The sequence below is a fragment of the Phascolarctos cinereus genome, unplaced genomic scaffold (assembly GCF_003287225.1).
Source record: "Phascolarctos cinereus isolate Bilbo 61053 unplaced genomic scaffold, phaCin_HiC Scaffold_4;HRSCAF=312, whole genome shotgun sequence".
NCBI lineage: Eukaryota > Metazoa > Chordata > Mammalia > Diprotodontia > Phascolarctidae > Phascolarctos > Phascolarctos cinereus.
In genome coordinates, this window is record NW_027555847.1 from 693,453,535 (window position 1) to 693,480,409 (window position 26,875).

At 44.2% G+C, this 26,875-nt stretch overlaps 1 protein-coding gene across 1 annotated transcript in view; it reads right to left on the bottom strand.

Moving 5' to 3' along the window:
- TMEM132B (transmembrane protein 132B) overlaps positions 1 to 26,875 on the bottom strand; it is a 654,144-nt gene that overhangs the window by 465,407 nt on the left and 161,862 nt on the right. Inside the window, exon 2 of the mRNA XM_021004363.2 lies at positions 7,296 to 8,190. Within this exon, the coding sequence (XP_020860022.1) occupies positions 7,296 to 8,190 (895 nt within the window). The remainder of the gene's footprint in view (positions 1 to 7,295; positions 8,191 to 26,875) is intronic.

Here is a 26,875-nt window from a genome sequence, read left to right on the forward strand (position 1 = left end):
GCAGGGGCCTCAGAACAGGAAATGTCAACGTTGAAGGGCTCTTAGAACACAGGATGTCAGAGGTGGGAGGGACCTTAGAACAGAGAATGTCAGAGCTGGGAGAGCCCTTAGAACAGAGAATGTCAGAGCTGGGAGAGCCCTTAGAACAGAGGATGTCAGAGCTGGGAGAGCCCTTAGAACAGAGGATGTCAGAGCAGGGAGAGCCCTTAGAACAGAGGATGTCAGAGGTGGGAGGGACCTTAGAACAGAGGATGTCAGAGCAGGGAGAGCCCTTAGAACAGAGGATGTCAGAGCAGGGAGAGCCCTTAGAACAGTGGATGTCAGAGCTGGGAGAGCCCTTAGAACAGAGGATGTCAGAGCAGGGAGGGCCCTTAGAATGCAGTGTGTCAGAGCTGGGAGGGACCTCAGAACAGAGAATGTCAGGGCTGGGAGAGCCCTTAGAACAGAGGATGTCAGAGGTGGGAGGGACCTTAGAAGCTAAAATGTCAGAGAAGGACCTTAGAACAGAGGGTTTCAGAGGTGGGAGGGACCTTAGAGATCATTTAGGCTCAACCCACTCATTTCACAGAAGGGGAAACTGAGGCCCAGAAATTTAAAAAAAGAAAAAATAAATTTACCAGATATCATAGAGAATCAGTGTGAAGGCAAGACTAGGAAGTTAAATCAGGTCCTTTCCTCCTCACAGTAGAAATAGGCCACCTGACAAAAGGGGAAAAAATGGTCCTAAAGAAGAGGTTGAGGGGATAAAGAAGAGGAGTAGACCAGAACGGGCTCAGGGGTTAGTCTCTCTTCAGAGAAGCAAAGACAAGGGGATTTCTGGAGGAAAATAAGAAACTCATGCAAATTGTAGAGAGAATAGGAGACAGAGTGGAAGTCTGAGGGGGACAGAGAAGGAAAAACTGAGAGGAGGAGGGAAGGGAAGATGGCACACTCCAAATTAAAATATAGGGACCAGGTGTGATTTCAAAAGAAGCTCCTTCTATCTATATCCATTGTTACTCTCCTGTGACTTAGGAGATAAATCCTAGAGAGTTACCTAAAGCACAGAGGGTCACATGGTTCCTGAGGTGGCCTTTGAACTCAAGTCTTTCCGACTCCAAGAACAATGTTCTAGAGCCACTAAGCCACACTTCCTGGGTGCAATTGAAAGTATTTGGTCTAATATAAGGATGAAAGACTGGACCAGTGACTTCATTGTCATAGGGCACTCCCAAGTGAGGAAACTCCCTCTACCAATGCAAATCAACACCATCTCTGAAACCTATAGTCTTAGAAAGTTGCCTAGAAAATTGACAATTTAAGTGACCTGTCCAGAGTCACACAGCTGGTGTCAGAGATGGAATATAAACTAATTTCTTCTTTCTCCCATTTCTCTCTCTCTCCCTTTTTTCTCTTTCTCTCTTTCACTTTCCCTCTTTTACTTTCCTTCTCTTTACTCTCTTTCACTTTCTTGATCTTTCTTTCTCATTTTCTTTCTCTCTTTCACTTTCTCTCTCTTCACCCCCCCTCCAGTTTCACGCTGCCTTTCATAAAACGTGCTCTTTAATTATATACTATCATCATCATTCTCATCTCATTCTCAAAGAGTTTAGCTATATGGTCCTGGAACAAGTCAATATCCTGCAATTACTCTCTTATAGTTAGTGTTCTGTGGATAATTACACTACTACAGAAAATAACTATTTTGGACCTGAATAAAAATACTGAGATATAATTTCATCTTCTGTAGTTCATTGAGGGGATCCTCAATAGAACTTCAGGACAGACAACAGGTGTGATTTTCATCTTGTTAGTACATGGTTTTGATTTCTTCCTCTAAATCTCTATATTTTGAAAGTTTTTCCTTCCACATAGTTTGGACATTATGACTACCTGGCATGAAAAAAACTATTTTAAAACTATTTTAAAATCTCTCTTAAATTTTATGGACAGTTATTTTAATATCATTGAGGCAGCCTTACATAGGCGTTAGGCTTAAACTCAGAGATCCCAGATTCAAATACTACCTCTGCCATCAGCTGTGTGACCCTGAGCAAGTCACTTCTACATCTCTCAAACAATTCCCTAAGACTTAAGTAATAGAGAGGTTGTGACCAGCATTTGTAGAGACAGCTCCCCCTCCTCAAAGAGCTCCCAACATGAATAAATTACGAATCTTTCATGTACTCACAATCATCAAAACACATCAGGTGATTCCTGAATGATGAGGCAATTCTAATTAGTATTCTAAGTAGAGTGGAAGATATCCCAGAATGTGATCAACTCTAGTAAATAAATCTAGCCTCCAGTCTTCATTACATTCCTAGAATCAATTAAACAAGCATCCTCAGCCCTTAGTATGTGTCCAGCACTGTGCTAAGCAATAGGGACACAAAGAAAGGCCCAGAATTGGAAAGAACCTCAGAGGCCACCTTCACTGCTTGACTTCTCATTCTCTTTATCAACTTTATGCCAGTAACTTCCACTTCCATTTTCCTCTCAGCACTTAGCCCCAGGCTGGGCACAGAATAAGTAAGCTCCTTGAGGGCAGAGATTGTTTTGCTTCTTACTTTGTATCTCCAGCACTGAGCACAGTTACCACATTAACCACTCTCAAAGGCTTTAAGTTGCTGAGTATATGCTGATCCGAGAGAATCCTTACTGGGAGTTCCTTCCACAAGCAAAGTCACAGGTTCGATTCCCACCACCACCACACACCCCAAAAAATGTGCCAGGCATTTTGCTGGGAGTACAAAGACAAAAATGAAACTATTTCTGTCCTCTTACATTCAAATAGAATTTTACAGATGGATATTCTGAGGCCCCAAGCAGGGAAATGATTTGCCCAAGGTAATCCAGGTAAGAAAGCAGAGAGATGGGCTTCTTAGCCAGGTCTCCTGACTTCACATACAGTAGCACTCTCTCTACCATACAGCCCTGCCTCAGCTCCCAGGGAGGGGTTCAGGTTTCAAGTTGTCTCCAAAAGGTGACAGACTCCAGAGGAGTCTGAGCTGATTTCTCTCTCCTCCCGCCCTCTATTTCACACTTCCCTTTGTCTCACCTTCAGAGGAGCCAATTAGCTCCTCAGTGTTCTTTGGGCGTTCATATTTAACCTGCGTCTAACTCTGTGCTCCCAAATAAGAAATGCCGTCTCTGCCCCAAACTGGCATCTCACAACACACCAACACATGCTGTCAGAAATAGCAGTATGACACATGAACACATCTCTATTCCCTCTCAAGACAACTTAAGCTCAGAAATATGGATCTGCAACTATCTTGCATTCAGACGCAGTGTCTCATCAGAGCAAGAGCTGAGCGTACCCCCTTCCATTAAAACAGACAATCACTTATGGTGGGAAACAACAGATTTCCCAAGACAAAAATATTTACTTCAATACACTTTCCACCAGCAATAAAACAAAGAACTTTTTCTGGGCATTCTCCAGATCCAGTTTCCGATGGGCATTTGTGAGCACTGCTATGGTAGGGTTTTTAACCAAGCCAGGAAGGACTAGAGGCTCTCAGAGGTCCCTTAAAGTTCTAATATTCTACCTGTCCATCAGATGGGTAAGATCCTGGAGCTGTCCTCCTGTCCTCTGGAATCTTCTAAAGCAAATACAGTGTCATCTTAGGGAGGAAAGGGAATTCTGGAATCCATGAGAGCGCTGGGTTCTATTTTCCAGTTCTGCCACTGATAGGTGGTATGACTGTGGATAAATCACTAAACCTTTCCCTGACTCAGTTTCCAACTTGTCAAAAATAAGAGATCTAGTTGATTTTGGAAAAGCAATGGGGTATACTGGAGACAGTGCCGATCCCTTCTACCATTGGTAAGTTCCAGAAACCTTTACTTTGGAGAAGGGCCCCAAACCAACCATCCTTTATTCTCTGCAGCACTCTGCCCCAAGTACCTTAATCCCCTCCCCAACTTCTTACCCTCTTTATCTCTTCCCCCCTTTTATTCCCCTTTTATATACATCTATGTGTAATATTTTATGTGTAATAGAATGTCAGCACCTTGAGGGAAGGGACTGCCTTTCTCTTTGCTTGTATTTGCACCCCCAACTTCTAGCAGCAACTTAAAGCACTTCATTGGTAAAGCACTGGTATACAGTAAACACTTAATAAATGCTTGTTGAATGAATGAATGAACAAGTCCCACTTCTCATGTCCACTAATTTTGTGACAATGAGCAAGCCATTTTTTTCTCAGAGCCTTAGTTTCCTCACCTACAACATAAGGATAATAATATTTATAGCACCAGCCTCACAGGGTTGCTGAGAAGCAAAAATGAAATAATCCGTGTAAAACATTTGGCAACTCTAAAATTACTCTACAAGAATCGGCATTACTATTATTACTATAATCATTAGCGTTACTATTGTCATTGTTATTATTTTGTTCTCATTTTTATGCTTAAAGGAAGTCAGAGACAAACAGTTCTAGGACAAGCTGCTATCCTGTTATTCTTCTTTTATGTGTAATATTTATTGAGCTGGTGTCTAAAATAAAGGATTTTTGTCACTGAATAAATGACAGTGTTAGGAAGCATACTCATCTTCTACAAACTCACTAAAGATATCTTCAAGCTAACTCTAGGAACAGATGGAATCATAGACTCATAGCAGGAGGGGACCTCAGAGACAATCTCATCCAAACTCCCTCTCCCCATTTTTCAGATGAGGAAACTGAGGCTCTGAGAAAGAAGACTTTGCCCAGGGTCTCAGACCTATAAGTGGGAGTGCCAAGATTTGAACCCAAGTCCTCTGACCCAGAGCCACACACGTTCCACTGTTCCATGCTGCCTACTCTTCTGTGCCCTGGTACCAGGAATGATGATTGATGAGTAACAATGAGGGCACCACTCTCTTCACACTCAAAACAAAAGTTAAGAGAATTCTGGAGAAAGCCTCTCACTGCTATCACAGCTCTCCCTCTTTTCCTCCCTCTCCATGGACAAAACATGAGGTTTCATTTCAGAGAAGGGGAATTTGAATCCTCGCTCAGATATTTACTACCTCAATGGCTTAGTGCAAGTCACTGTTCCCTCTTTGTGCCCCAGAATGCTCAGGGGCTGAACAAGGGCACTTCTAAGGGCCCTTCCAGCACTAAATCCCACTATTATCCCATGATTCCCAGTCCCCCATCATCCCTCTCACCACCCTCAACTCTATGCAGCATGCCAAGGCATTCTAAGGCACAGACATAAATCCTGTTACAGCAGCCTTTGAGGTGTAGAGAGACTCACAAAAGAAGGGGGCCCATCTCTCACTGAAGAGCTACCTCTTTGGCCATTAGCCAAAAGGGGAGAGAGTCTGACCAGAAAGTGTTCTTGAGAAATGTTGTCAGGAATCTGTAATTTTAAGTTCGATCAAAACAAATGGACACAGGCAGTATTAAAATTCCCTTCCAGTTCTAAAATTCTCAGATTCTGTGTCACTCCCCTGCTCCAAAACCATCAATGGCGCCCCAATGCCTACGAGATAAAGTCTGCTCCTTTCACTCTGCATTCAAAGCCCTCCCCAATCTGGGGGCCCTTTCTGTCTTTCCAGTCTTGGCTTCCACTACTGTCAGAGTCCAAAAGCAACTGTATTTCAGGATGGTGCAGTGGCTAGAACACCGGGCCTGCAGTCAGGACGACCTCATATCTGACCTCAAACACTCACTAGCTGTGCCCTGGGGCAAGTCACTTTTGCTTCAGTTTCTTTGTCTGTCAAATATGGATAATAATAATACTGACCTCCCAGGGTTGTTAAAAGGCTCAAACAAGATAATGTTATTAAAGTACTTAGCACAGTGCTTGACATGTAGTAGGTACTATATAAATGTTAGCTAGCATTATTTTCATTATCACCATCAGGGTCTTGCAACCTGTAATCAGGCATGCCCAAAAGGATAAGGAAAGGACTAGCATGGAGTGTCAAGGGAAGACTTATCATTGCCTAGCCCTTTGGTACATTCTGAACATAAGACCTCAAGCATTTTATAGCATGAGCCAATGCAGGAGACTTTCCCTGGGGAGACACATAACAAAGAGAAACACAAATGTAGACACACAGGAAAAGCCACCCAGATACCCCACAGCTATACTGCTCTGCCACGAAAAAAAGGCCCCATTTGTCTTTCTTACTCTCCTATCAATATGATCACTTTTCTAGTTTTAGCAACATCATCCCAGAAACCTGGACCATCCCCCCTGTTAGAAGCTTCCTGCAGGCAGCATAACCAATACTTGTTAGGACTAAGGCAGCAGCTTCTACCTTCCTGCTCACACAGTCCATTTACCCTACCTCCCTGACTGTGGAAATAGCTACTCCGCAGCATGTTTCCTCCACTCCAGTCAAACCAATCTCCTTCGTGATCAATTCAACCAACTAAAAATGGATAGTGCACCTAATATATGCAAGGCTCCGCGCTAAGTAACGAAGACATCTTGCATATTCTAACTTCTGTTCCTCAGTTCAGGATGTTCCTGTGGTCTGCAATAGCCTTCCTGCTTCTCTAGTCAAAATTGATTCAAGTCAACCTGATGAATATTTATTAAGCAATTGCTATATGCAAAACAGTATGTTGAGTGCTGAGGATACCCAGCCAATATCAATGATCCCTCCCCTCTAGAAGCCTGCATTCCACTGGGGAGATTGATAGAACACGTATACAAAGAAGCAAAAACAAAATAATACTAAGTAATTGAAAGAGAGAAAGAATACTAAAAAAAAAAACTGGGAGAGGAGAGGGGGGAATAGGAATAAAGAAAAGGCTGATGTAGAAAATGGTAGCCAAGAGCTGTTTTTTGAAGGAAGCAATAGGCTTCTGAGACAGAGTAAGAAGGGAGTACATTCCAGGTACCAAGGACAGCAGCATAAAAGTATGCACACAGGGGATGGAAGGTCACATGTAGGGAACACCTAATGGACCAGTTTGATTGGAATAGAAGGTGAGTGAAGAGGAGTCTTATGAAAGGAAGGTAATGAAGAGCTTTAAATTCCAAATCTTTCCCATTCTTCAAGGCTTATCATAAAGTCATCTTTGCCTGCTCTAACCCACAGTGATCCCTCCTCCTTGTAAAACTTATCTACTGTGGTAACATACACTTTAGTGCCATGGATTATCCTCAAAATGTTTCCCATGTGCATATCTTATCTCCCCAGCTAGACTACCAGCACCTTGAAAGCCTGAATTATGAGTTATATTTCCTTTGTCTACCCAAAGTGCCTGGTACAGAGGATGGGCACAGAAGTCAGTGTCTGATAAGTATCTGCCTGATAATTAAGAATTGATTTCTATACTGCCCAACCGGGCCAAGCTTCTTACCTGAGAGTAAAGTGGTTTGCAGTAGAGTCACCAGCCAGGGACACAAAGAAGGTGACAGTGTCCCCTTCCCGGACAGGGTTGAGTGGCAGAGAGATCACAAGGTTGTCATCTAGCCTCACTAGGGACCGCTTCATCTGGTCCTGAGTTGGGTAGACTACTATGCTGCCAATCCTCTCCATAGGGGAAAACCCTTTATGAGCATTCTCTTGTCCTGAATGGATATTGTTCTCCCACTTGCCATCCTCTGGAGAACACTTGCCCCACTCATCAGCAGAGCACAGTTTGTAAAACAGTTCCACAGGGGTGCCTCCTGCTGCTGATTCAGCCTCAGCCTCTGCCTCAGGATCCAGGACTGAGACAGGGTCAAACCAATCGGGTAACAGCTCGAGCTCTGCAACACAAAGCCCCAGGTCCCCCTGCAGCCTACAGCTGGCCACCACCTCCCTAGCCTCTAGAATGGCAAACATCTTCACACATGGCAAGTCTTCCACTGGGTTGTTCTCCTCCCAGTCCATTCCTGTGACATAAAACAATGTCTGCACTTTAGGTCTGTTAGAATAGATGGAGCTGTCGAGGATGTGTGATTTTAGTTTCCAATTAAAAGTAAATTTCTCCGAGTGGCCAAAGGGTGCCAAGGTCAGCAGGAAGTCTCGGGGGATCACCTGCTCCACAGAAAAGGGGCCATAACTGGCATTCACGATGGGGGGCTCCTTGGCTCGATAGATGAAGAAGGACTCCACCCTGGACTGCAGACTGGAGTTCTTCATGAGGTCCTGGTTGGCCTCTTTCAGAAAGAAGGAGACCTCAGCATTGCAGATATGGTAGCTCATGGGGAGATAGGCAGGCAATGAGGAAAATCTCTGGAGACTGTCCATGATTCCCCGGCTCTCCATCACTATACAACCAAAAGAAAGAAATGAAAAAACAATTTCAAAGTTTAGTTTGATAAGTATTCTTCTTTATCTTCCCAGCATAAACTGGGACCATCCTGTGACTACCCACTCAATTTGTTTAATGCAATCCATCCCCAGCTCCATCCTGTAGACATTTTGCCCTCCCTTCTAACCCTCATTAAACATAGAGAAGCTTGGAACATCACTACATCTTCAAAGGCTTAACAAAAACAAATATTTATTAAGCATCTTCTATGTACATTGAAGGAGGAAATGACAAAACACTCCAGTATCTTTGCCAAGGAAGCCCCATGGACAGTATGGTCCACAGCGTCACAAAGAGTCAAACACAACTGAATGATTCAACAACAACTATGCACACAGCATATACTAGGCATCTACTATGTACACAGTACAGAGGGAAGATACAAAGTTTAGATAAGATAGAATTCCTGCCTTCAGGGAGCTTAGACTCTAGTAGGATAATTTTAAAAAAAAAACACAGATAACTATAATACACAGTGCAGAAAGGGACTGAACCTAGGATTGCCCTGGAATAAGAAAGTCCCTAATGGAAGAGTTCTCTCTGACAAGGCAAGTTGAAACCTTCTCTTCAACGTATATTCTCAGAATGTTAACTAGAGTACCAAAAGGCCAAGCGACTTGTCCAGTGTCACACTGAACAAGCCATTATATGTCACGGGTGATATTTAAACCCAGCTCTTCCTGGCTTTGAGGCCAGATCTCTATAGACTTCACCATACTTTTTTTTTTCTAAAGGCAATTGGGGTTAAATGACTTGCCCAGGGTCACACAGCTAATAAGTGTCAAGTGTTTAGTCTGAGGCCGGATTTGAACTCAGGTCCTCCTGACTTCAGGGCTGGTGCTGCATCCACTTTGCCACCTAGCTGCCCCCACACTTTCTCATAATAATATCCACTATTACATGATAAATGCATTAACGATTGAAAATCAATCAATAAGGATTTATTATTAAGCACCTACTATGTCTCAAATACTGTGCTAGGAGTGTTGGGCACAAAGACAATAATGAAACAGTCCCTGCCCTCAAAGAGCTTATATTCTCTTGAATGTAACAGTATGTAAAATAGGGGTTCCTAACCTTTCTTGTACCCTGAACCCCTTTGGCAGGCTGATGAAACCTACAAACCCTTTCTCAGAATCATGTTTTTAAAAATATAAAATAAAATGTGTGGAATTATAAAGGAAATCAATCATAATGAAATAGTTACCAAAATATTTAATGAAACAAGTTTTAATAAAACAAGATTGAGAATTCTTAGCAAAAAAGTAAATCATGTGTAAGAAGCCTGAAAACGTAGGCCAGAGCCAGGTTGGGAAGCACTTTAAATGCCGGTTTCTTTTTGATCTTGGAGGTAACTGGGAACCAGCAATTGAGTTGTGTGTTCAGGTCTGTGCTTTAGGAATATGATTTTGGCAGTGGTATAGAGGGGAGATATGACTGAGAGGATAGTGGTGACCTCAAGAGGAACAGGAACAGGAATATTAAAGATGATTTAGTTCAGCCCCCTCATTCGTCAGAAGAAGAAACCGAGACCCAGGAAGATAAGATGAAGCAACTGCCCAAGGTCACACAGGAAACATGTAACAAAACTGGGATTTGTGCCCACTTCCTCTGATTTAGCAAAGCAGGAGTGGGTTTCAGAAGAAACAAGGTACTATGGGAGCTGTGAAAGGGAAGGTGGTTGCCATCCGGGGAAACAGAGAAGGCTTATGGAAGAAGCCATGCCATTGAAGATGTGTTTCAAAGGCTGGGCAAGAAATAATTTGGTGAAGATGAGGAAGAACATTTCAGGCATGAGGAAAAGAGCTGGCTGGAATATGGTAGTATGAGAGGAGTCTAGAAAGGTAAGCTGGCACCAGACTGTGGGAGGCCTTGAATGCCAGAAAAAAAAAACCTTAACTTTGCTGTCAGGAAACAGTAAGGAGCCAGTGAAGAAAGTTTCCCAAGATCACACAGAGAGCCACTGAAGAGCTCTATTCAGCTCCAAGAGACCTCATTTCCAATATAACCCCTCCTGCTAATCCTCATTAAAACCAGAAAGCCTTTAAGCAATTAAGAGCAGAATAATTTTAAGTACTTTCTTCAAGGCCTTCTAAATCCACTCTGAAAAGGTCTGAAAGGAGAGAAACTCGGTTAATACTGATCAGAAGGTGATGGCCAAACATTTATGGAAAGCAAAAGGCATCTTAGCCATGGGCAGCCACCCTCCATAAAAGATGACAGTGGAATACCACCAACTCTCTCAACCTTGGCCTCCAATCCCCAATCCAGAGAAACATCATTATCAGCCTTAGTAATTCCACCATCAGAACCATAAGAGGTCAGGACAGCATCAGACACACACTGCCAATCAGTCCGCCCCTGCAAATGGCCTGTTAATATTTTATCACTTCGACATTTACGCTTACTTTTCATTACTCCTATATGTTATGTAAACATATGGTTTCTGCCAACTGAGGCATTGAGGAATCTTCCATAATTAAAATTAAATGAGGATGGGGACCCAAATGGGATTTATCAATGAAGAGATGACAGTGAACCAAGGTCTCAGGTGTAAAATTCAATAAAAGGAAATGCGTTCTTCTTTCTCCCAATGGCAAGTGCCAAGGCTGGATGAAAAGATGTCAGAGTTAGAAGGAACCTGGAGATCATCTGATCCAACATGGACCAAAGAGGAATCCCCTTTCCATCATATCCAATAAGTGGCTAGCCACTTGGCTTGAAGACCTCCACCACCTCCCCAAGGTGGCTGCCTTTTCGTCCTTTTTTTTTTGTCCATTTTGAAGCAGCTTAGGGACTATTCCTTGACCTCAAGCCTAATTTTGTGTTTTTGTAACTTCTACTCATTGCTCCTAATTCTGCCTAATTCTATCCCTCTGCCACAGGGCAGTCCTTTCAATACTGGAAGACAGCATCATTCCCCTCCCAAGTGTTTTCTGCTCTAGTACCTTCATCCCATCCTCAAATGGCCTGAACTCAACTAACTATCCTAGCTACCCTCCTCAGGACTCAATGTTCTCCCCAAACTGTGAAACTCTGAACTGAACACAGCGCTCCAGGTGTGAAGCAATCAGAATGGAGTACAGAAGGTCTGCTCACCCCCACGTTCCCTGAAGCTGTGCTTCTCTTAATGGAGGGGGAAGGGGAAGGAAACAAGCGTTTATACAGCACCTACTATGTGCCAGGCAGTGTGCTAAGAGTTTTTACAAATATCATCTTATTTAATAATGCAATCCAAGTTCTCATTAGTTTTCTTCACTGCCATATCACATCAGATAAGAAGTCCCAGGGTCATTGATTTAGAGTTCAAAGGGAAATCAGAAATCATCCAATCCAAATCCATCATTTTATAGGAAAAGAAACTAAGGCACTGAGAGATGGAATCATTGCCCAAGGTAACATCATAGTCAAGCTGAGATCTGCACCCAGGTCCTATTATTTAGCACAGTGGAAGAGACAAGAAAGGACACAAGCATTTATTAGGCCCTACTATGTGCCAGGCACCATGAAAAGTACTTTACAAATATAACCTCACTTGATCCTCACAACAGCCAAGAGGTAGTTGCTGTCCTTAGGCCCATTTTTTCCCGGCATTTGGGTTTTGGAATCAGAGGGACCTGGTATGTCACTTCCTGTGTGAATCTCTGAGCCTCAGTCTCTTCATCTGTAAAATTTGGGGAGTTGGACTGAATTACTTCCAAGTCTTTTCAGCTCTACAGCTAAGACCTTGGCTGCATATCCAGGATTTTCTCCACTAGAAGAGAGGATGTCAAGATTATAAACCTTATAGATCATAGGTTTAGAGCCGGAAGGGGCCTTGGAGGCCACCCAGCCCAACTTTCTCATTTTACAGAAAGGAAAACTGAGCCCAGGGAGGTAAGGATCACACAGTTAAGAAGTATCTGTGGATTCTTACTCAGATCTCCTTAACACCAAGTCCAGCACGCTCTTCCCTGCACCCCACTGTCTCTCACACTCTCTGGTATTACCCAACTTCTTCTAAAACACATTTAAACTTGTATTTACCAAGATGAAAACATGTAAAGTCTTGAGGTAGTTTTTTTTTTTTAACTATAGTGTGATTTGAAGATGGGACGAAAAATCAATCCCCGCCTGTGGACTCTGACACCCAGTGATATCTGTCCTACATTTAAAAAAATACTTCTACAAGGTATAATTTTGTGTTTATTTAAATCTCCTTTCAGATATCTGTCTTCAGCAAAACTTCTTCCCTAGTAGGAGAAGGAGGAAAGGAGGTGCAGATGTGAGGGTCAGAACCTGCTTTGTAATGCCAAAGCAGTCAGAATGGTATTCCCATATGGGACAAAGGGGAAGAGAATAAGCAAGTATTAAGCATCTACCATGTGGGTAGCAGCCATTGTGCTAAGAGCTTTTACAATAATTATCTCATTTGATCCTTACAACAACCCTGCAAGGGTAAAACTCTTATTAGCCCCCATTTTGTAATTGAGGCAACTGAGGCAAAGCGACTTGTCCAGAGTCCCATAGCTCGTAAATGTCGGAGGTGGAATTAGAACTCCCATTTTCCTGACTCCGGGCCCAGTGCTTTGCCCACTGCCACCATCCACTATTCTCTTCTTCACACGGGCACCAAGTATTGATGAGGCACCCCCTATATGCCTACTTCTGTGCTAATTTTGTCTTTTGGGGTTAGGGCAAAGGTAGGCAGAAGGAAAACACAGGAGGAGAAAGAGAGCTCAGGTAGAGAGGGGCCTTTGCAACTGTAAGATGGGGAGGCATGGCTGGGCACCAGGTTCATTTGGAAAAGACCAGGAACTAGACTGCCAGCTCATTAGGAATCAACAGTGTCATGTGACTGCCGAGAAAGCAAATGGGGTCTCAGGCTACTTAAAAGAGAGGTGATGTCCAGGATGAGGAAGGAGAGCATCTTACTGTACTCTCGTCTTCTCACTCCTCATCCACAATGTTGGGGTCTGTTGTGGGGATCATATTCTAGAAAAGACATTGATGGAAGGGAGAGCTTCCAGAATGGTAACCAGAATTAATGCCATATGAGAATCAGATGAGGGACTGGAGTTGTTTAGCCTAGAGAAGAGAATACTCAGGAGAAACAGAAGGAAGGAAGGGAGGAAGGGAGGGGGAGAGAGAGAGGAGAAGAGAGGAGAGGGGAGGGGAAGGGAGGGGAGAAGAGGAGAGGGGAGGAGGAGAGGAGAGGAGAAAAAGAGAGGGGGAGGAGAGGGGAGAGGAGAAAATTGGGGAAAGGAGAGAGAAATGAAGAGAGGGGAGGGGAGGGGAGGGAAGAGGAGAGAGAAGGAGAGGAGAGGAGGGGAGGGGAGGGGAGGAGAAGGGACGAGGGGAGGGGAGGGGAGGAGAAGGGAGGAGAAGGGAGGGGAGGGAGGGAGGGGAGGAGAAGAGAGGAGAGGGGGAGAGGAGAGGAGAAAAAGAGAGGGGGAGTTGAGGGAGAGGAGAAATTGGGGAAAGGAGAGAGAAATGAAGAGAGGGGAGGGGAGGGGAGGGAAGAGGAGAGAGAAGGAGAGGAGAGGAGAGGAGGGGAGGGGAGGAGAAGGGACGAGAAGGGAGAGGGGAGGAGAAGGGAGGAGAAGGGAGGGGAGGGGAGGGGAGGGGAGGAGAAGAGAGGAGAGGGGAGGAGAGGAGAGGAGAAAAAGAGAGGGAGGAGGAGGGGAGAGGAGAGAAAATTGGGGAGAGGAGAGAGAAATGGGGAGAGGAGAGAAATAGGGAGAGAAAAGGGAGGGGAGGGAAGAGGAGAGAGAAGGAGAGTAAAGGAGGGGAGGAAAAGGAGAGTAGAGAGAAGGAGAGTAAAGGAGGAGAGGGGAGGGGAGGGGAGGAGAGAAGAAGAGAGCAGAGGGGAGGGGAGGAGGGAAGGGAGGGAAGAGGAGAGAAGAGAGAAATGGGGAGAGAAGGGGAGGGGAGGAGAGGAGAAGAGAAGGGAGGAGTGGAAGGGAGGAGAGAAATGAGGAGGGGGAGTGGAGGAGAGGAGAGGGATTCTCAAATGGGGGGGGGAGTGTTGGAAGGATGATATGTACAAACTTATCCATCTCTCCAACCAGGAGCAATTTACACCCTGGCAGCCTTCCAGGGACTGAAAACAAGATCATAGGCAATGCAATTCTTAAACACACTTGCTTTTTCATCTTGGAGAGGTTTATTATCTTCTTTATCTTTTATGCAGATATTTGACATCTCTCAAAGAGTGATTTCGGAGAACTTTCAGGCAGCATTTTCTTCCCTTTCATTCTCGACGTCCCCTGAAATAGCAGCAGGCGGCTGCCCATACTGCCGTCCCCTGTAATTCAGAGGGAAGGCGATACAAATTTTGTCTGAAAGCCCCGATGGAAAGCTATAAACATTGGCTGACAGGGCTCCATTCTGTCCCAGTACCAGCTTGTCACCAAATATAATATCTGAATTGAGCTGTGTTTCATGAAGCCCAGGGAACGTGTGCAGAGAGATCTACCATGGCCTGATAAAGTGTGGTGGGCCCATGCTCCTTAACCTGGTCTAATGCCGGCCTCAAAGCGGCAGGAGGAGGGGCTTCCCAGTTCCTGCATCTGTTTGGAAGACAATCACCATTCACCTCTCTGCTCTAGTTTCCAAGCACCCAACGAAGAAGTTATAAGTGGAAAGGGAAATTCAGCAGTCTTCAGGAGGTCCAGCAAGGATTGGCCTCTGGTCCCTCGGTCACAAACTGCAGAAGTCAAAGTATACAGATGCTCAAAGACATAGCAACTGGTGTGGGTACTGGAGAGAGCGCTAGATTCGGAGTGAAAAAGTTCTGGATCCAAACAGCACCTCAGACACTTCCTAGCTGTGTGACCCTAAGGAAGTCACTTTACCTCTCTCTGTGCCTCAGTTTCCTTATCTGTAAAATGAGAGTGATAATACCACTTACCTCACAGTATTGTTATGAGGGTCCAATGAGATAATGAATATCAGATTCAAACCCTAGCTCTGCTACTTAATACTAAATGACCTCAGGAATTATTATTTAACTTTTCTGAGCTTAAAATTCCTCACAGGTAAAATTCAATGGTTGGACTAGATAACTTCAGAGGTCCTAAACTCTAAATCTGTTGCTTTACACAGGGGTATGCTGGTAAACGTTTAACAATCTGCTGGTAAACTTCTTACCTATTTTCCTCTCTACCTCCAGGCATTTGAAAAAATGCATCAATTCAACAGCCATAATGATCATCGTATCCACCCCCTTACCAAAGCCACTGACTGAAGCTTTGTCCAACATCTCTTCACTTTACAGAATCACAGACATCAGCTGGAAGGTGCCTCAGAGGCCCTCTGCTCTAATCCATAATCCCTCACTTCAATTCAATTCAACAGCCCGGCATTGGGCACCTACTATATACCTGGCACCATATTAGATAACAGTTCACCCAGCCTTTACCTGAAGATCCTCAAGGTGGGGGAGCCCGCCAGCTAGAGGCAGCCCACCCTCCTCTGGGACAACCACTCTGCTTGTTAAGAATTCCTAATATCCAGCCTACATCTGCATTTTTTGCAATCTCCACCCACGGTTCTGGCTCTGCCTTCAGAGGCCCAGTGGAAAGAGGCTACTAAGACAGATTTCCCTCTCTGTCTGCTGTTCTCCAGGCTGGATAGCCCTGGCAGCATGAACTGGAGGCCCCTTGACTATCATGGATGCCTCCTTCTGGATGCCAACCAGCTTATCCAGGTCTTTCCTACATTTTTTTTTGGATTATTGCAATAGCCTCCTCACTGGCCTCACTGACCTCCCTGCCTCCACTCACCATCCTCTCTAATCCATACTTCCTCCAGCTGCCAAAGTTATCTTCCTAAGGCACACAGTAACCATGACAATTCCCTGCCTTGTGCCCAGCACACAGTGTGTGTTCAATAATTGCTTATTGATTTAAGATAGGATGAGCTTTAGTGACTCCACATTATACATTAGGATACGATAAAAACTCCTTGGGGCATTCAGTGCTCTTTGTCATATGGCTACAACATACCTTTCTGACCTCATTCTTCCCCCATATGTGTTATATTTCAGTTAGATCACACCATGTGTTGCCCCCTCCAACCTATATTTAGTATAATAGGGGCAGCTCGGTGGTACAGTGGATAGAACACCAACCCAGGAAAATCTGAGTTCAAATCTGGCTTCAGACACCTACCAGCTGTGTGACCCTAGACAAGTCACTTAACCCTGTTGGCCTCAGTTTCCTCATCTGTAAACTGAGCTGGAGAAGGAAATGGCAAATCACTCCAGTATCTCTGCCGAGAAAATCCCAAATGGGGTCATGAAGGGTGAGACACGACTGAAATGATTGGACAACAAACAAAAATTAGTAGAATGGGATCATAGAGCAAGACCTAGAAGGGCCATCTGGTGCCATCCTTTCATTTTGCATATAGGGAAACTGAGGCCCAAAGAGAGGAAGTGATTTTCCCAAGTTATCACAGGTGACAATCATCAGAATCAGGATCTGAACTCAGGTCTCTAACTCCAAAACCGCTGTGCCCAGCAGCCTCCCATACCACCTCCACACACTGAGGCAATCACTGCCTCATGGTTGTATCTGAAGAATCTTCACAGAACCGTAGACAATTAGAGCTGGCAAAGCACTTGGAGCTACTGTCACTCAATTGCTCCATTTCACAGATGAGGAAACTGAGGCCCATAAGAAGAAAGGATTTATAGGACCATAACCACATAGGTTCAGAGCAGGAAGGAACCTAAGACGCCAGTGACTCCAACCCTCCCATTTTACAGATGAGGAAAACTGAGGCCAAGAGAAGTAAGCATCACACACAGGAAATTAGTGGCACAACCCAAACTCCAATCCAGTGTGGTACTGTGGGAAAAAAGCTGGGTTTGTAATCAGAGAATCTGGTTCCAAAGCCTGACTCCTGAGCCAGGGGTTTCTTTCCACTCCATCCCACTGCCTATTCCTGCCCCTCCCCACCTTGAATTCATCAGTAAACTTTACTTGTTGAAATGATCCTTGTCCTTTGAGGCCCAGAATAAGTGCCACCTCCTCCATGAAGCCTGCAAGCTCACTCACGCTCTCTGCCTCTCTCTCTCTCTCTCTCTCTCTCTCTCTCTCTCTCTCTCTCTCTCTCTCTCTCTCTCTCTCTCTCTCTCTCTCTCTCTCTCTCTCTGTCTCTCTGTCTCTATCTACCTGTCTGTCTGTCTCTCCTCTCTCTGTCTCCATCTCTCTCTCTCTCTTCTCTCTCTCTCTCTCTCTCTCTCTCTCTCTCTCTCTCTCACACACACACACAACACACACACACACACACACATACACCCCAAAGCTGAATAGCTACGTCCTACTCAGACTTTTTCCTCACACATTGGGGGACACTTTCCGTACTCCCACTTTGCCTTCAGCACCTTCTACTTGGCCTCTGACTCCTATGTTCATGTATCATAAGGCTCATAAGATCTCCATCTCCAGAAGGGCAGGGATGGAGTCCTTTTTCATCTTTGTATTCCATTCGCCCAGCACTCGGCCTTGCATACACTAGGCATTTAGTAAATGCTTGTTGAACTGGATGAAATAGTCAGTAAAGCATATAAAATACTAGTTACTGAACCTCTCACTACTGATGGTTCTAATTTCATCGCTGGAGTTTTTAAGACCTGGGAGGCAGTCTTTAGAAGCAGAAGAGCTCGGTCTTCATTCATAGAATCACAGAATTTTCAGATGCCAAAGCCAGAAAGGAGCCGCACAGTGAAAAGAACAACGGATTTATAGTCAGAGGCTATTTCAGTCATAACCAGCTCTTTGTGACCCCACAAACCACAACTGTCTATGGGTTTGTTTTGGCAAAGATGCTGGATGGTTTGCCATTTCTTTCTCCAGCTTATTTTACAGATGAGGAGACTGAGGCAAACAGGATTAAGTGACTTGCCCAGGGTCACACAGCTAGTAAGTGTCTGAGGCTGGATTTGAACTTGGGTCTTCCTGATTCCAGGTCTGGCGCTCTATCCATTGCACCACCTACCTGCCCCCTCTAAGGAATAAGAGAACATAATAACCACTTCATTAAGGGACTCATGTGGATCTCTGCTTACATAAGAGAACTTTAAATCTCACCTCTTCCATGAAGCCTTCCTTGGCCAGACAAGACACATCTACGTCCCCATTCTCTAAATTCCCATAGTAGAGTCCCAGATCATCAGAGGCAGAAGGGACCTTATTAGAAATCACCTACTCCAAACACCTCAGTTTATTGATTAGGGAGACCAAGGTTCAAAGATGGAAAGTGATTTGCCACAGGACACACAGGAATCCATAGTGTCCAGATTTGAACCCCGGTCTTCTAGCTCCAAATTTTATGCTCTTTTCACTGAGCTCCACCGCCCCACTCAAAACACAAAGAGGTTTTCTTATGGTTTATAGGACAGTGTGGTACTTAGAGGCCAGCACATCCAGGGTTTTATTAATGGCTTAAAGAAAAACAAGAGTCAAATCCTTTCTCGTCATATTTCACACCACAGGCCAAAAGAATTTCTACAACTATGTCTGAAACCTGGGCCAGTGAGAGCAGGCCAGGGAAGAGAGCGCCGGCAGGGCATCCAATCAGCCCTAGATCAGGACAGGGGACAGTGGCGTCCCACAGTTCTTTGCGAGTTGGAAAGTTCCAGCCCCCCAACCACTACAAAGCTCAAATAGCTCACATCTCATCCAGACAGCTCCCCTTTGATTTAAACTGGAAAGGAAAAGATGAAGGGGACGAGAGAGGAAGAGAAAGGCAGATCTTGTTAGCCAACATGGGAGACTTCCACAGGGCACCAGATGGAAAGAGAACATTATTAAACGGATTATATACATCTTTCTGACAGTAATTCTGATCTCCTATAGGCACCATCAGCTGTTAAGCAGCAGGAAATTATGATGACCTTGTCCCATCTTCCATTTATATCTATTCTAAATTGGACACCTAAGAAGTTGTTTAAATTGGAGGCGGAAAACATTGTGTGCTTTTAGCAATTATCTCATTGTCTGATTGGGCGATGACTTACTCTAACAGGAGGTAGTCGAAGAGGAGGCCTGGGTGGGGGTTCCAGCTCCGTCACCAGCTTGCTTTATGTCCTGAGACAAGTCATTCAATCCCTCTGAAAGGCAGTTTCCCCTTCTATCAAATAGGGATATCCCCTACCCCCACCTGTCTGTCGGCAACATTTGTTGTATAGAAAAAGAGGGTGTGAATTTGTTAAAAATAAGTATTTGAACGTTTCTAAATGAATTTCATTAAAAGCAGTTCCATATTGATTTCATACTTTGAACTTCCTGCTGATTCAGACTGACCTTCCCATAAAGTGGCCAGTACTAACTTGACAATTCTAACGTTCCTTCAGCAGAATGTGGGCTTCTATTAACAACTCCCTTGTTCAAATATAGCCTTTTTGTTCTTCCAAATGAATTTCGTTATTGTTTTTTTCTAATTCAGTAAAATAATTTTTGGTAATTTAATTGGGATATTCAAAATTATTTTACTGAATTAGAAAAAACAATAATTAAATTCATTTGGAAGAACAAAAAGGCTATATTTGAACAAGGGAGTTGTTAATAGAAGCCCACACTGGTCACAGCATCAGAATCATAGGAACAGATTTGGAAGGAGTCTTAGAGATCATCCAGTCCTTTGTAATCTTTTAAGAATGAAGAAGCAGGGGCAGCCAGGTGGTGCAGTGGATAGAACACCAACCCTGGAGTCAGGAGGACCTGAGTTCAAATCTGGCCTCAGACACATGACACTCACTAGCTGTGTGACCCAGGCAAATCACTTAACCCATTGCCTACCAAAAGAAAAAAAAAAAGAATGAAGAAGACAATGCTCTCAGGGTCATATATGGCTAGCTAGCATCTACATAACACTTTAAAGTTTGTAACACACTTTCCCTTGTTACCTCCTTTGATCCTCCCAACAACCCTTGGGAAGGTTGTTGTGATCTCCATTTTACAAATCATCTCCATTTTACAAATGAAGAAACTGAAGCAGACAAAGGTTTTTGTGGTTGGTTGTTGGTTTTTTTAAAGAAAGTCAGGACCCGCAATTTTACTGGTTTCTGATGAGGAAATTCCTTCTTCTTTGCAAATTAGTACATACTCTGTACTTTATAAACTTGGAGTGTTCCCCAGAGACACAAAAAAATGAAATGATTTGCCCAGGGTCACGCAACCAAGATGTGCCAGGGTTTTCCTGACATCATGGTTGGCTCCATCAGCTATGGAACACCCACCAGGGCTCACCCGATGAAACACACTGGCAGTGATCAAGCCCCTCATGCTCCCTCCAAGCTCTCCTGGTCAAAACTGGACTAATTCACCTTCCCTTTGTATACAGGAAAACTTCACCAATTCACACTCACTGGGGAAGCTGCTCTGAATCTGTCAGAAATGCAGCATCTCTTGAAAGGCATAAAGTCTATTATTTTAAGCACAAAGAGTAACTAGAACCAGAGTAACAAAGTGCTGCCATGTAATAATCTCCAGAGGACCTGCTTTGATGAACAGATAAGGCCAGTAATTATCCTTTCAACTGTGTTTTAAAACTGCTTGGTTTCAGTACTTTAACCAGCCTCCTGAAATCTTATTTATACTGAAGAGATTTCATTTGGAAGAGAAACTCTCTGAAGGATTGTCACGGAAAAGGGGCATTAAATTGATTCTCCAGACTTCAAAAAGGAGCAATGGGTGAGAATGAAAGAGGGGCAGCTTTGCATATAATAAAAGAAAGGGACCAAATTCCTCTGTTAGATTACAAGCTCCTAGAGAGCAGGACCAAAGCTCCTCCATTTTAGATGTAAAGCGCCTTGGAGGCAGAACCAAAGCTCCTCCATTAGATTGCAAGCTCCTAGAGGACAGGATGTGTTTTTGCTTTTCTGTGTATCCCCAGCACTTAGCATAATGCCTGGCACAGTAAGTGCTTAATGAACGCTTGCTGATGATTTGAAAACTGGATCTGTGATTTCCCAGGTATAAGGAACTTCTGGGTGGGGGAACTCCATCTACCAAAGCTGGTCAGCACCTTCTTTTCAATACACAGCTAGGTGGAGCAGGGGATGGTCCTGGAATTAGAAGGATCTGAGTTCAAATCTGGCCTCAGACCAGACACTTGACACCAACGAGCTGTGTGACTCTGGGCAAGTCACTTAACCCCAACTGCCAGGAAGAAAGGAAGGAAGGAAGGAAGGAAGGAAGGAAGGAAGGAAGGAAGGAAGGAAGGAAGGAAGGAAGGAAGAAAGAAAGAAAGAAAGAAAGAAAGAAAGAAAGAAAGAAAGAAAGAAAGAAAGAAAGAAAGAAAGAAAGAAAGAAAGAAAGAAAGAAGAAAGGAAGGGAAGGGAAGGGAAGAGAAAACAAGAGAAGAGAAGAGAAGAGAAGAGAAGAGAAGAGAAGAGAAGAGAAGAGAAGAGAAGAGAAGAGAAGAGAAGAGAAGAGAAGAGAAGAGAAGAGAAGAGAAAATCCATACCCAGTCTTAGAGAGCTGCCTAGCACACAGAGGGGTTAACCTGACTTGGCCAGGGCCGCACAGTCAGTGTGTTTCAGAGCCAGAACTTAAATTCAGATCTTTCTAGCTTCAAGGACAGCTCTCTATTCTCTATGCAACACTGCCTCCCAAATCTGACACAAGCACATTATGAGGAAGAAGTATATGAAGATGAGGTTGTCCAAGAATGAAATCAGCTACTTAATGAGGTAATGAGTTCCCTGTCACTGGGTGTATTCAAGAAGAGACTGCAATATCTGGCATGCTGTAAAGAACAGAATATTGAATTAGAGGCTTGCTCTGTTCCTTTACAGCCTGGGGAGTGTGCCAGTAAAAGTTTAACAACTGGTTCTCTGAAGACATTCAACACCCTTTTAAGTTTAATCTGCATTACTAATTTTCCCACATGTGCTCAATAAAAAGCACATCAAATCAATTTAAAATGGAGGGGGGAATTGTGGTCAGGTCGTGTGATTTCACGGGTGTGGGGAATTTCTGGTGAGGACATTCTTCATCTCATTCTTAAGTCTAGACAATCAATGAAACAAATCAGACCTAGATTTGTAGCACTTACTGATTTCTGATATGTAAATGCACACACTGAAAATTTAACTATCTGCTCACCTGGCTCCAGCACACTCCAGCTTGTAGCCCAACGATTCAATGATTCCATGACTTAGCATTCATGTACTCCACAAAACCTAATTTAAGAGGCCATGTAATATAAAGGAAAGTCTAAATTTTAGAATAGGTGCCAATCTGCTTTGTTAGAGGGAGTTTTTCCTCATGAAGAAATCCAATACTCCAAAAAAAAACCCTATATTACTATTACCTGTTTGAGTGTTTTATCCTCCCACTAGACTCCCTGAGGGCAAGAACTAGGTCCAAAGAGCCCTGGATGGGGAGTCAGCAAACCTGGGTTTAAATATCAGTTCTTCTGTCTGTGTGATCTTAGCTAAATCACATCCCCTCTCTGGGCTTTAGGACTCAGTGATGGCTAAAGTCTCTCCAGCTTTCAATTCTACTCTCTAAAGGAGGCCTCTCAGTTCATAGAGTAACCTGACCTAGAGCCAGGAAACTCTGAGTTCAAATCATGCCTCAGACTCTTGCTAGCTGTGTTACCCTGAGCTAGTCACTCAACTCCTCTCTGTCTGCCTCAGTCAGAAAACGGGGATAATAATAGCACTTCTACCTCCTGGGATCCTTGTGAGGATCAAAAAGATCATATTTGTAAAGTACTTTGCAAATCTTAAATCACTATAGAAAGGCTAGCCATTGTTGTTTTTATTTTACAGGAAATTTCTCAGGAAAACAAAGTAACTTGCCCAAGGTCACACAGGGATTAAGCACCGGTTTGATTTGAACCCAGGTCCCTGAAGCTCCAGAGCTTTCCACAGTCCTATACTGCCTCCTCCCAGAATGCACATGGACAGTTGGGCTCTAAGGACAAAGAGCTGACAGCCCCCAGGGAGCAGCCAGAACTTTTATATTGAGGAAGCCCAGCCAGGCTGCTGGGATCTTTATGTCTGAATTCCTCTTTCCTTCCTTTCCTTTTGTCTTCTATGTTCACTCTGAGATATCATAAAAGGAAAAGAAACTCATTTTCACCCATATTCATCATGTTCCCACCTGTGACAATCCAGAGTTTTTATGAAAATCTGTTTTTCCCTTTGTTGATGCACTCATGTCTGAGGAGTGTCTCCAGCTCCCAGATGATAAAGCCTCCTAACTCTTCCCTTTCATTAAACTGCCTGAGTCCTGGGGCAGAGTGAGAGATCTTAAAAGCCAGCCCCAAAGGCAATAGACACAGCCTTAACCAGCTCACAGTTAGAGCCCTGGCCAGAACCCTGCCTGGGCGGCTCTGACATGTCTGGGAAGGACTCTGAAAAAGAGAATGTGATTGTGGCCAATTTAATCTGAGGAAAAAACACCCATTAAGAGCACCGGAGCTCTAACTAAGTTGTGGCAGTCGGAGGTTTGCACCAGGGTACTGAATTTAGCAGGTGTTGACAGACCTTGAATTCCAGCACTACCATAAACACATCGCTTCACAAGTAGTTAGCAAGAATAATTAGTTAAAATATGAAATTATCAGATGGAGGGCTGAGCTAAGCTCCTCTTCTGCCTGACTCTGCCCATCTTCCTACCCACTTTGAACTCCAGATAAGCCCTTCAATGTATGCATGAGGAAACTGAGACCCAGAAAGATTAAGTGTGACCAGGGTCACATACGTGGTCCAGTAGTCAAATGTGAGTCTTCCATCCCCAAATCTAGGGTTCTATCTTACTCTTCCCTGCCTTCCCAGTCTTCTTACTCCCTTTAGCTGTTCTATACTCTATGATTTTTCCTTCATTTTATTCCATCTCAGTGGACATTTATTAAGCACCTACTACATGCAAGGCACAACCCTTCCTATGAGAGACCCAAAGATACAAAATCAAAAAGAAGTTCCAAGGATGCTACATATACACAGATAGATGGGCAAAGGCTTCTCAATCCTCTCCTGGAAGGGATCCCAGAGGCCGTCTTGTCCAGCCCCCTCATCGGACAGTTGAGGCCCAGAAAAGTTCAGTGACTTGCCCAAGGTCACACAGATGGTAAATCTCAAAGGCAGGATTAGAACCCAGGTAGGAGAGCATTCTCCACTGCAAAGGCTTCCTATGAAAGGTTCTACCAGTGCTGAATGGCAAAGAAAGAGATTCAGAGATGAAGAAAGGGGCCGTTCCAGGCAGGGGTCTGGTCTGGTTGAATGAATGGAGGCGGAGATGGAATGTTGGGTTTGAGGAAGAGCTAATTGAAGATGAAGGCAATAAATAGTATCATTAGAAGCATGCAGCCCACACACCTGTGGCTTTCCAATTACACAGGCCCACCAGAGAAAGGATTAGACACCTTGATCTAGGCCATTTGTGGCAAGCTTGTGTGTGTGGCAAAGATTGTGTGTAGTCTGGTGCTGCTCTGAAGACATGAGTTCAAATCCAGCCTCTGCCTCTTACAGCCTGGGGGAATTTGGACAAGTCACTTCATAACTCAGGGTCTCATTTTCCTCATCTGTAAAATGAAGAGGCTACATTAGAGGGTCTCCAACAGACTTACTAACTTCTATGATGAGAGGATCACTAGGATCCCATCCAACTCTGAGTCTACGAGCTGTGATCAAGGGACTACACTTTTCTCAAATACCTCACCCAGCGTCCTATCAGAGAGTTCTTCCTTATGTCTGACCCACGTCCCCACTCTCATTTATGTCACTGTCTCTCATTCTATCCTCCACAGGCACGGATTGATCCGAACCCTACCCATAAACTAAGTCTTCCTGATTTCAAATCCAGTGGTTTTGAATATCGTTATTTGCCCTTCATTTTCAAAGAGGACCAATGACATTGTGGATGATCTGTGGCACGGCAGCACAAAGTCATCGGCCTCACTCCTTCTTCCAGCGTCATCAATGTCCAGTGGCAAGACAAAAGTGAGGAAGTCTGGCGATCGCCGGATGCCATGGATGACCTGGGCATCTTCGTGTCTGACTGAGCTCTAAGCACTCCACAGAGCCTGCTTCTGCCACCTTCATGGCTGTTGGAACAAATTGTTCTCATCCACCTATTTCACCAGGAGGAAATCTTCACAACCCCCCTAACTCACTGAAGGGTTTGAGACCTCCTCAGTTACTAACCTCAACCTGGTTTATCCTGTCTGCTGAGATGGTTTGCTGAGGTATGGTCTGCTATGCATGCTACAGCTTCTTAGAGGCACAGGTGAAATTTGGGTGAAGGTGGACACCAAAGATGGATGAGCAGCCCTGAAACGGGCTCGGCCAGCCCTCACATCACTGCTAGTCCTCCTCAACACTCTAGTTTATGAATGAATGAATGAATGAATGAATGAATGAATGAATGAATCTAAGCCATCATCAGTGATCTTGACTCTTGTTTTGCACTGGACTCCGATGGCTCTGGAGGAGAGAGTGAAGTTGATGACTGCGTAGTTCTGCCTCACTTAAGTCCAATCCACTCCTAAGTCAAGACATCACCCTGGTGATGTCATAGCAAACAACCATCTATGAATGAATGAATGAATAGGCATTTATTAAGCACTTACTGTGTGAGTGCTTATGCCCTATGCTAAGCACTGGGGATACACATACAAACCGGCAAGGCAGTCCCTGCCCTCAAGGAGCTTACATTCTAATAGGGAAAGACAACAATCTTAGGAAAGAATGAAAAGACATTTATTAAGTGCTTACTATGGGCCAGGTACTGTACCTCCATTCCAAGCAGTTTTTCTGGAAGACAAGAATGGAAGAGAGCCTTGGGCTCTCTGCTGACTTTCAAACCTGTCCTTTAAGGAGTTCCAAAGGCAGACCAATGGGGCAGGCTTGGCCCCCAGTCAGAGCCTCCCCACACCTCCCTCTGGCCCCAGTCACCCACCTTCTTTTGGGCCCATCCTGCCACGGCCACAGGCTAAGAAAAACGGACTGCTTCAAACACTGCCTGTAAATCTTATTAAAGTAATCTCCCTCCCTGAACCCAGATTATTATGGCCACCTTTACGGCAGAATAAAAATTAATTTTCTCAGCTATAATAAGAACGATAAGAAGGCTTCACTTGGGAGCAAATAAAGATTACAATTAGCTCCAGCTGAATAAATCTAAATTTAACTTGGCCCAGAAATGTGTTTTCTGATATTTTCTCTCGCCTGCCTGAATGGGCCCCAACTGGATTAGAGTCCCGCAACAGTTGGCCTATTGTTGGAGGGGAGACTTAGGAGAAGCCAGGCCAAGTTTTAATCCAATCCCCCAAAGGCCAGAGGATTAGTTCAGGATTCACAGGATAATGAAAGTTCTTCAAAATTAGAAGGAGCAAGGCAACAGGCCTCCAGGAAATACAGGACAGTGGGAGCTCCAAGGGGCCTAAATCCATTCTTGGAAAATGTCTCCCATTACAGAGTAACAATACAGTGCCTTATCCTCACTGCCGTCTGCCGAGGTAGGTGCTAACCATTTTACAGATGAGGAAACTGAGGCTAAGCAAGGTTAAATGAATTGTCCATGGTCACAAGACTAGTACATAAGAGAAGTCAGACTTGAATCCGTGTGTTTTTCTACCGCTCCATACTGTGAAGCTCACGATACAGAAGCTGCCCTTGAACAGAAGGACAGTCTCTG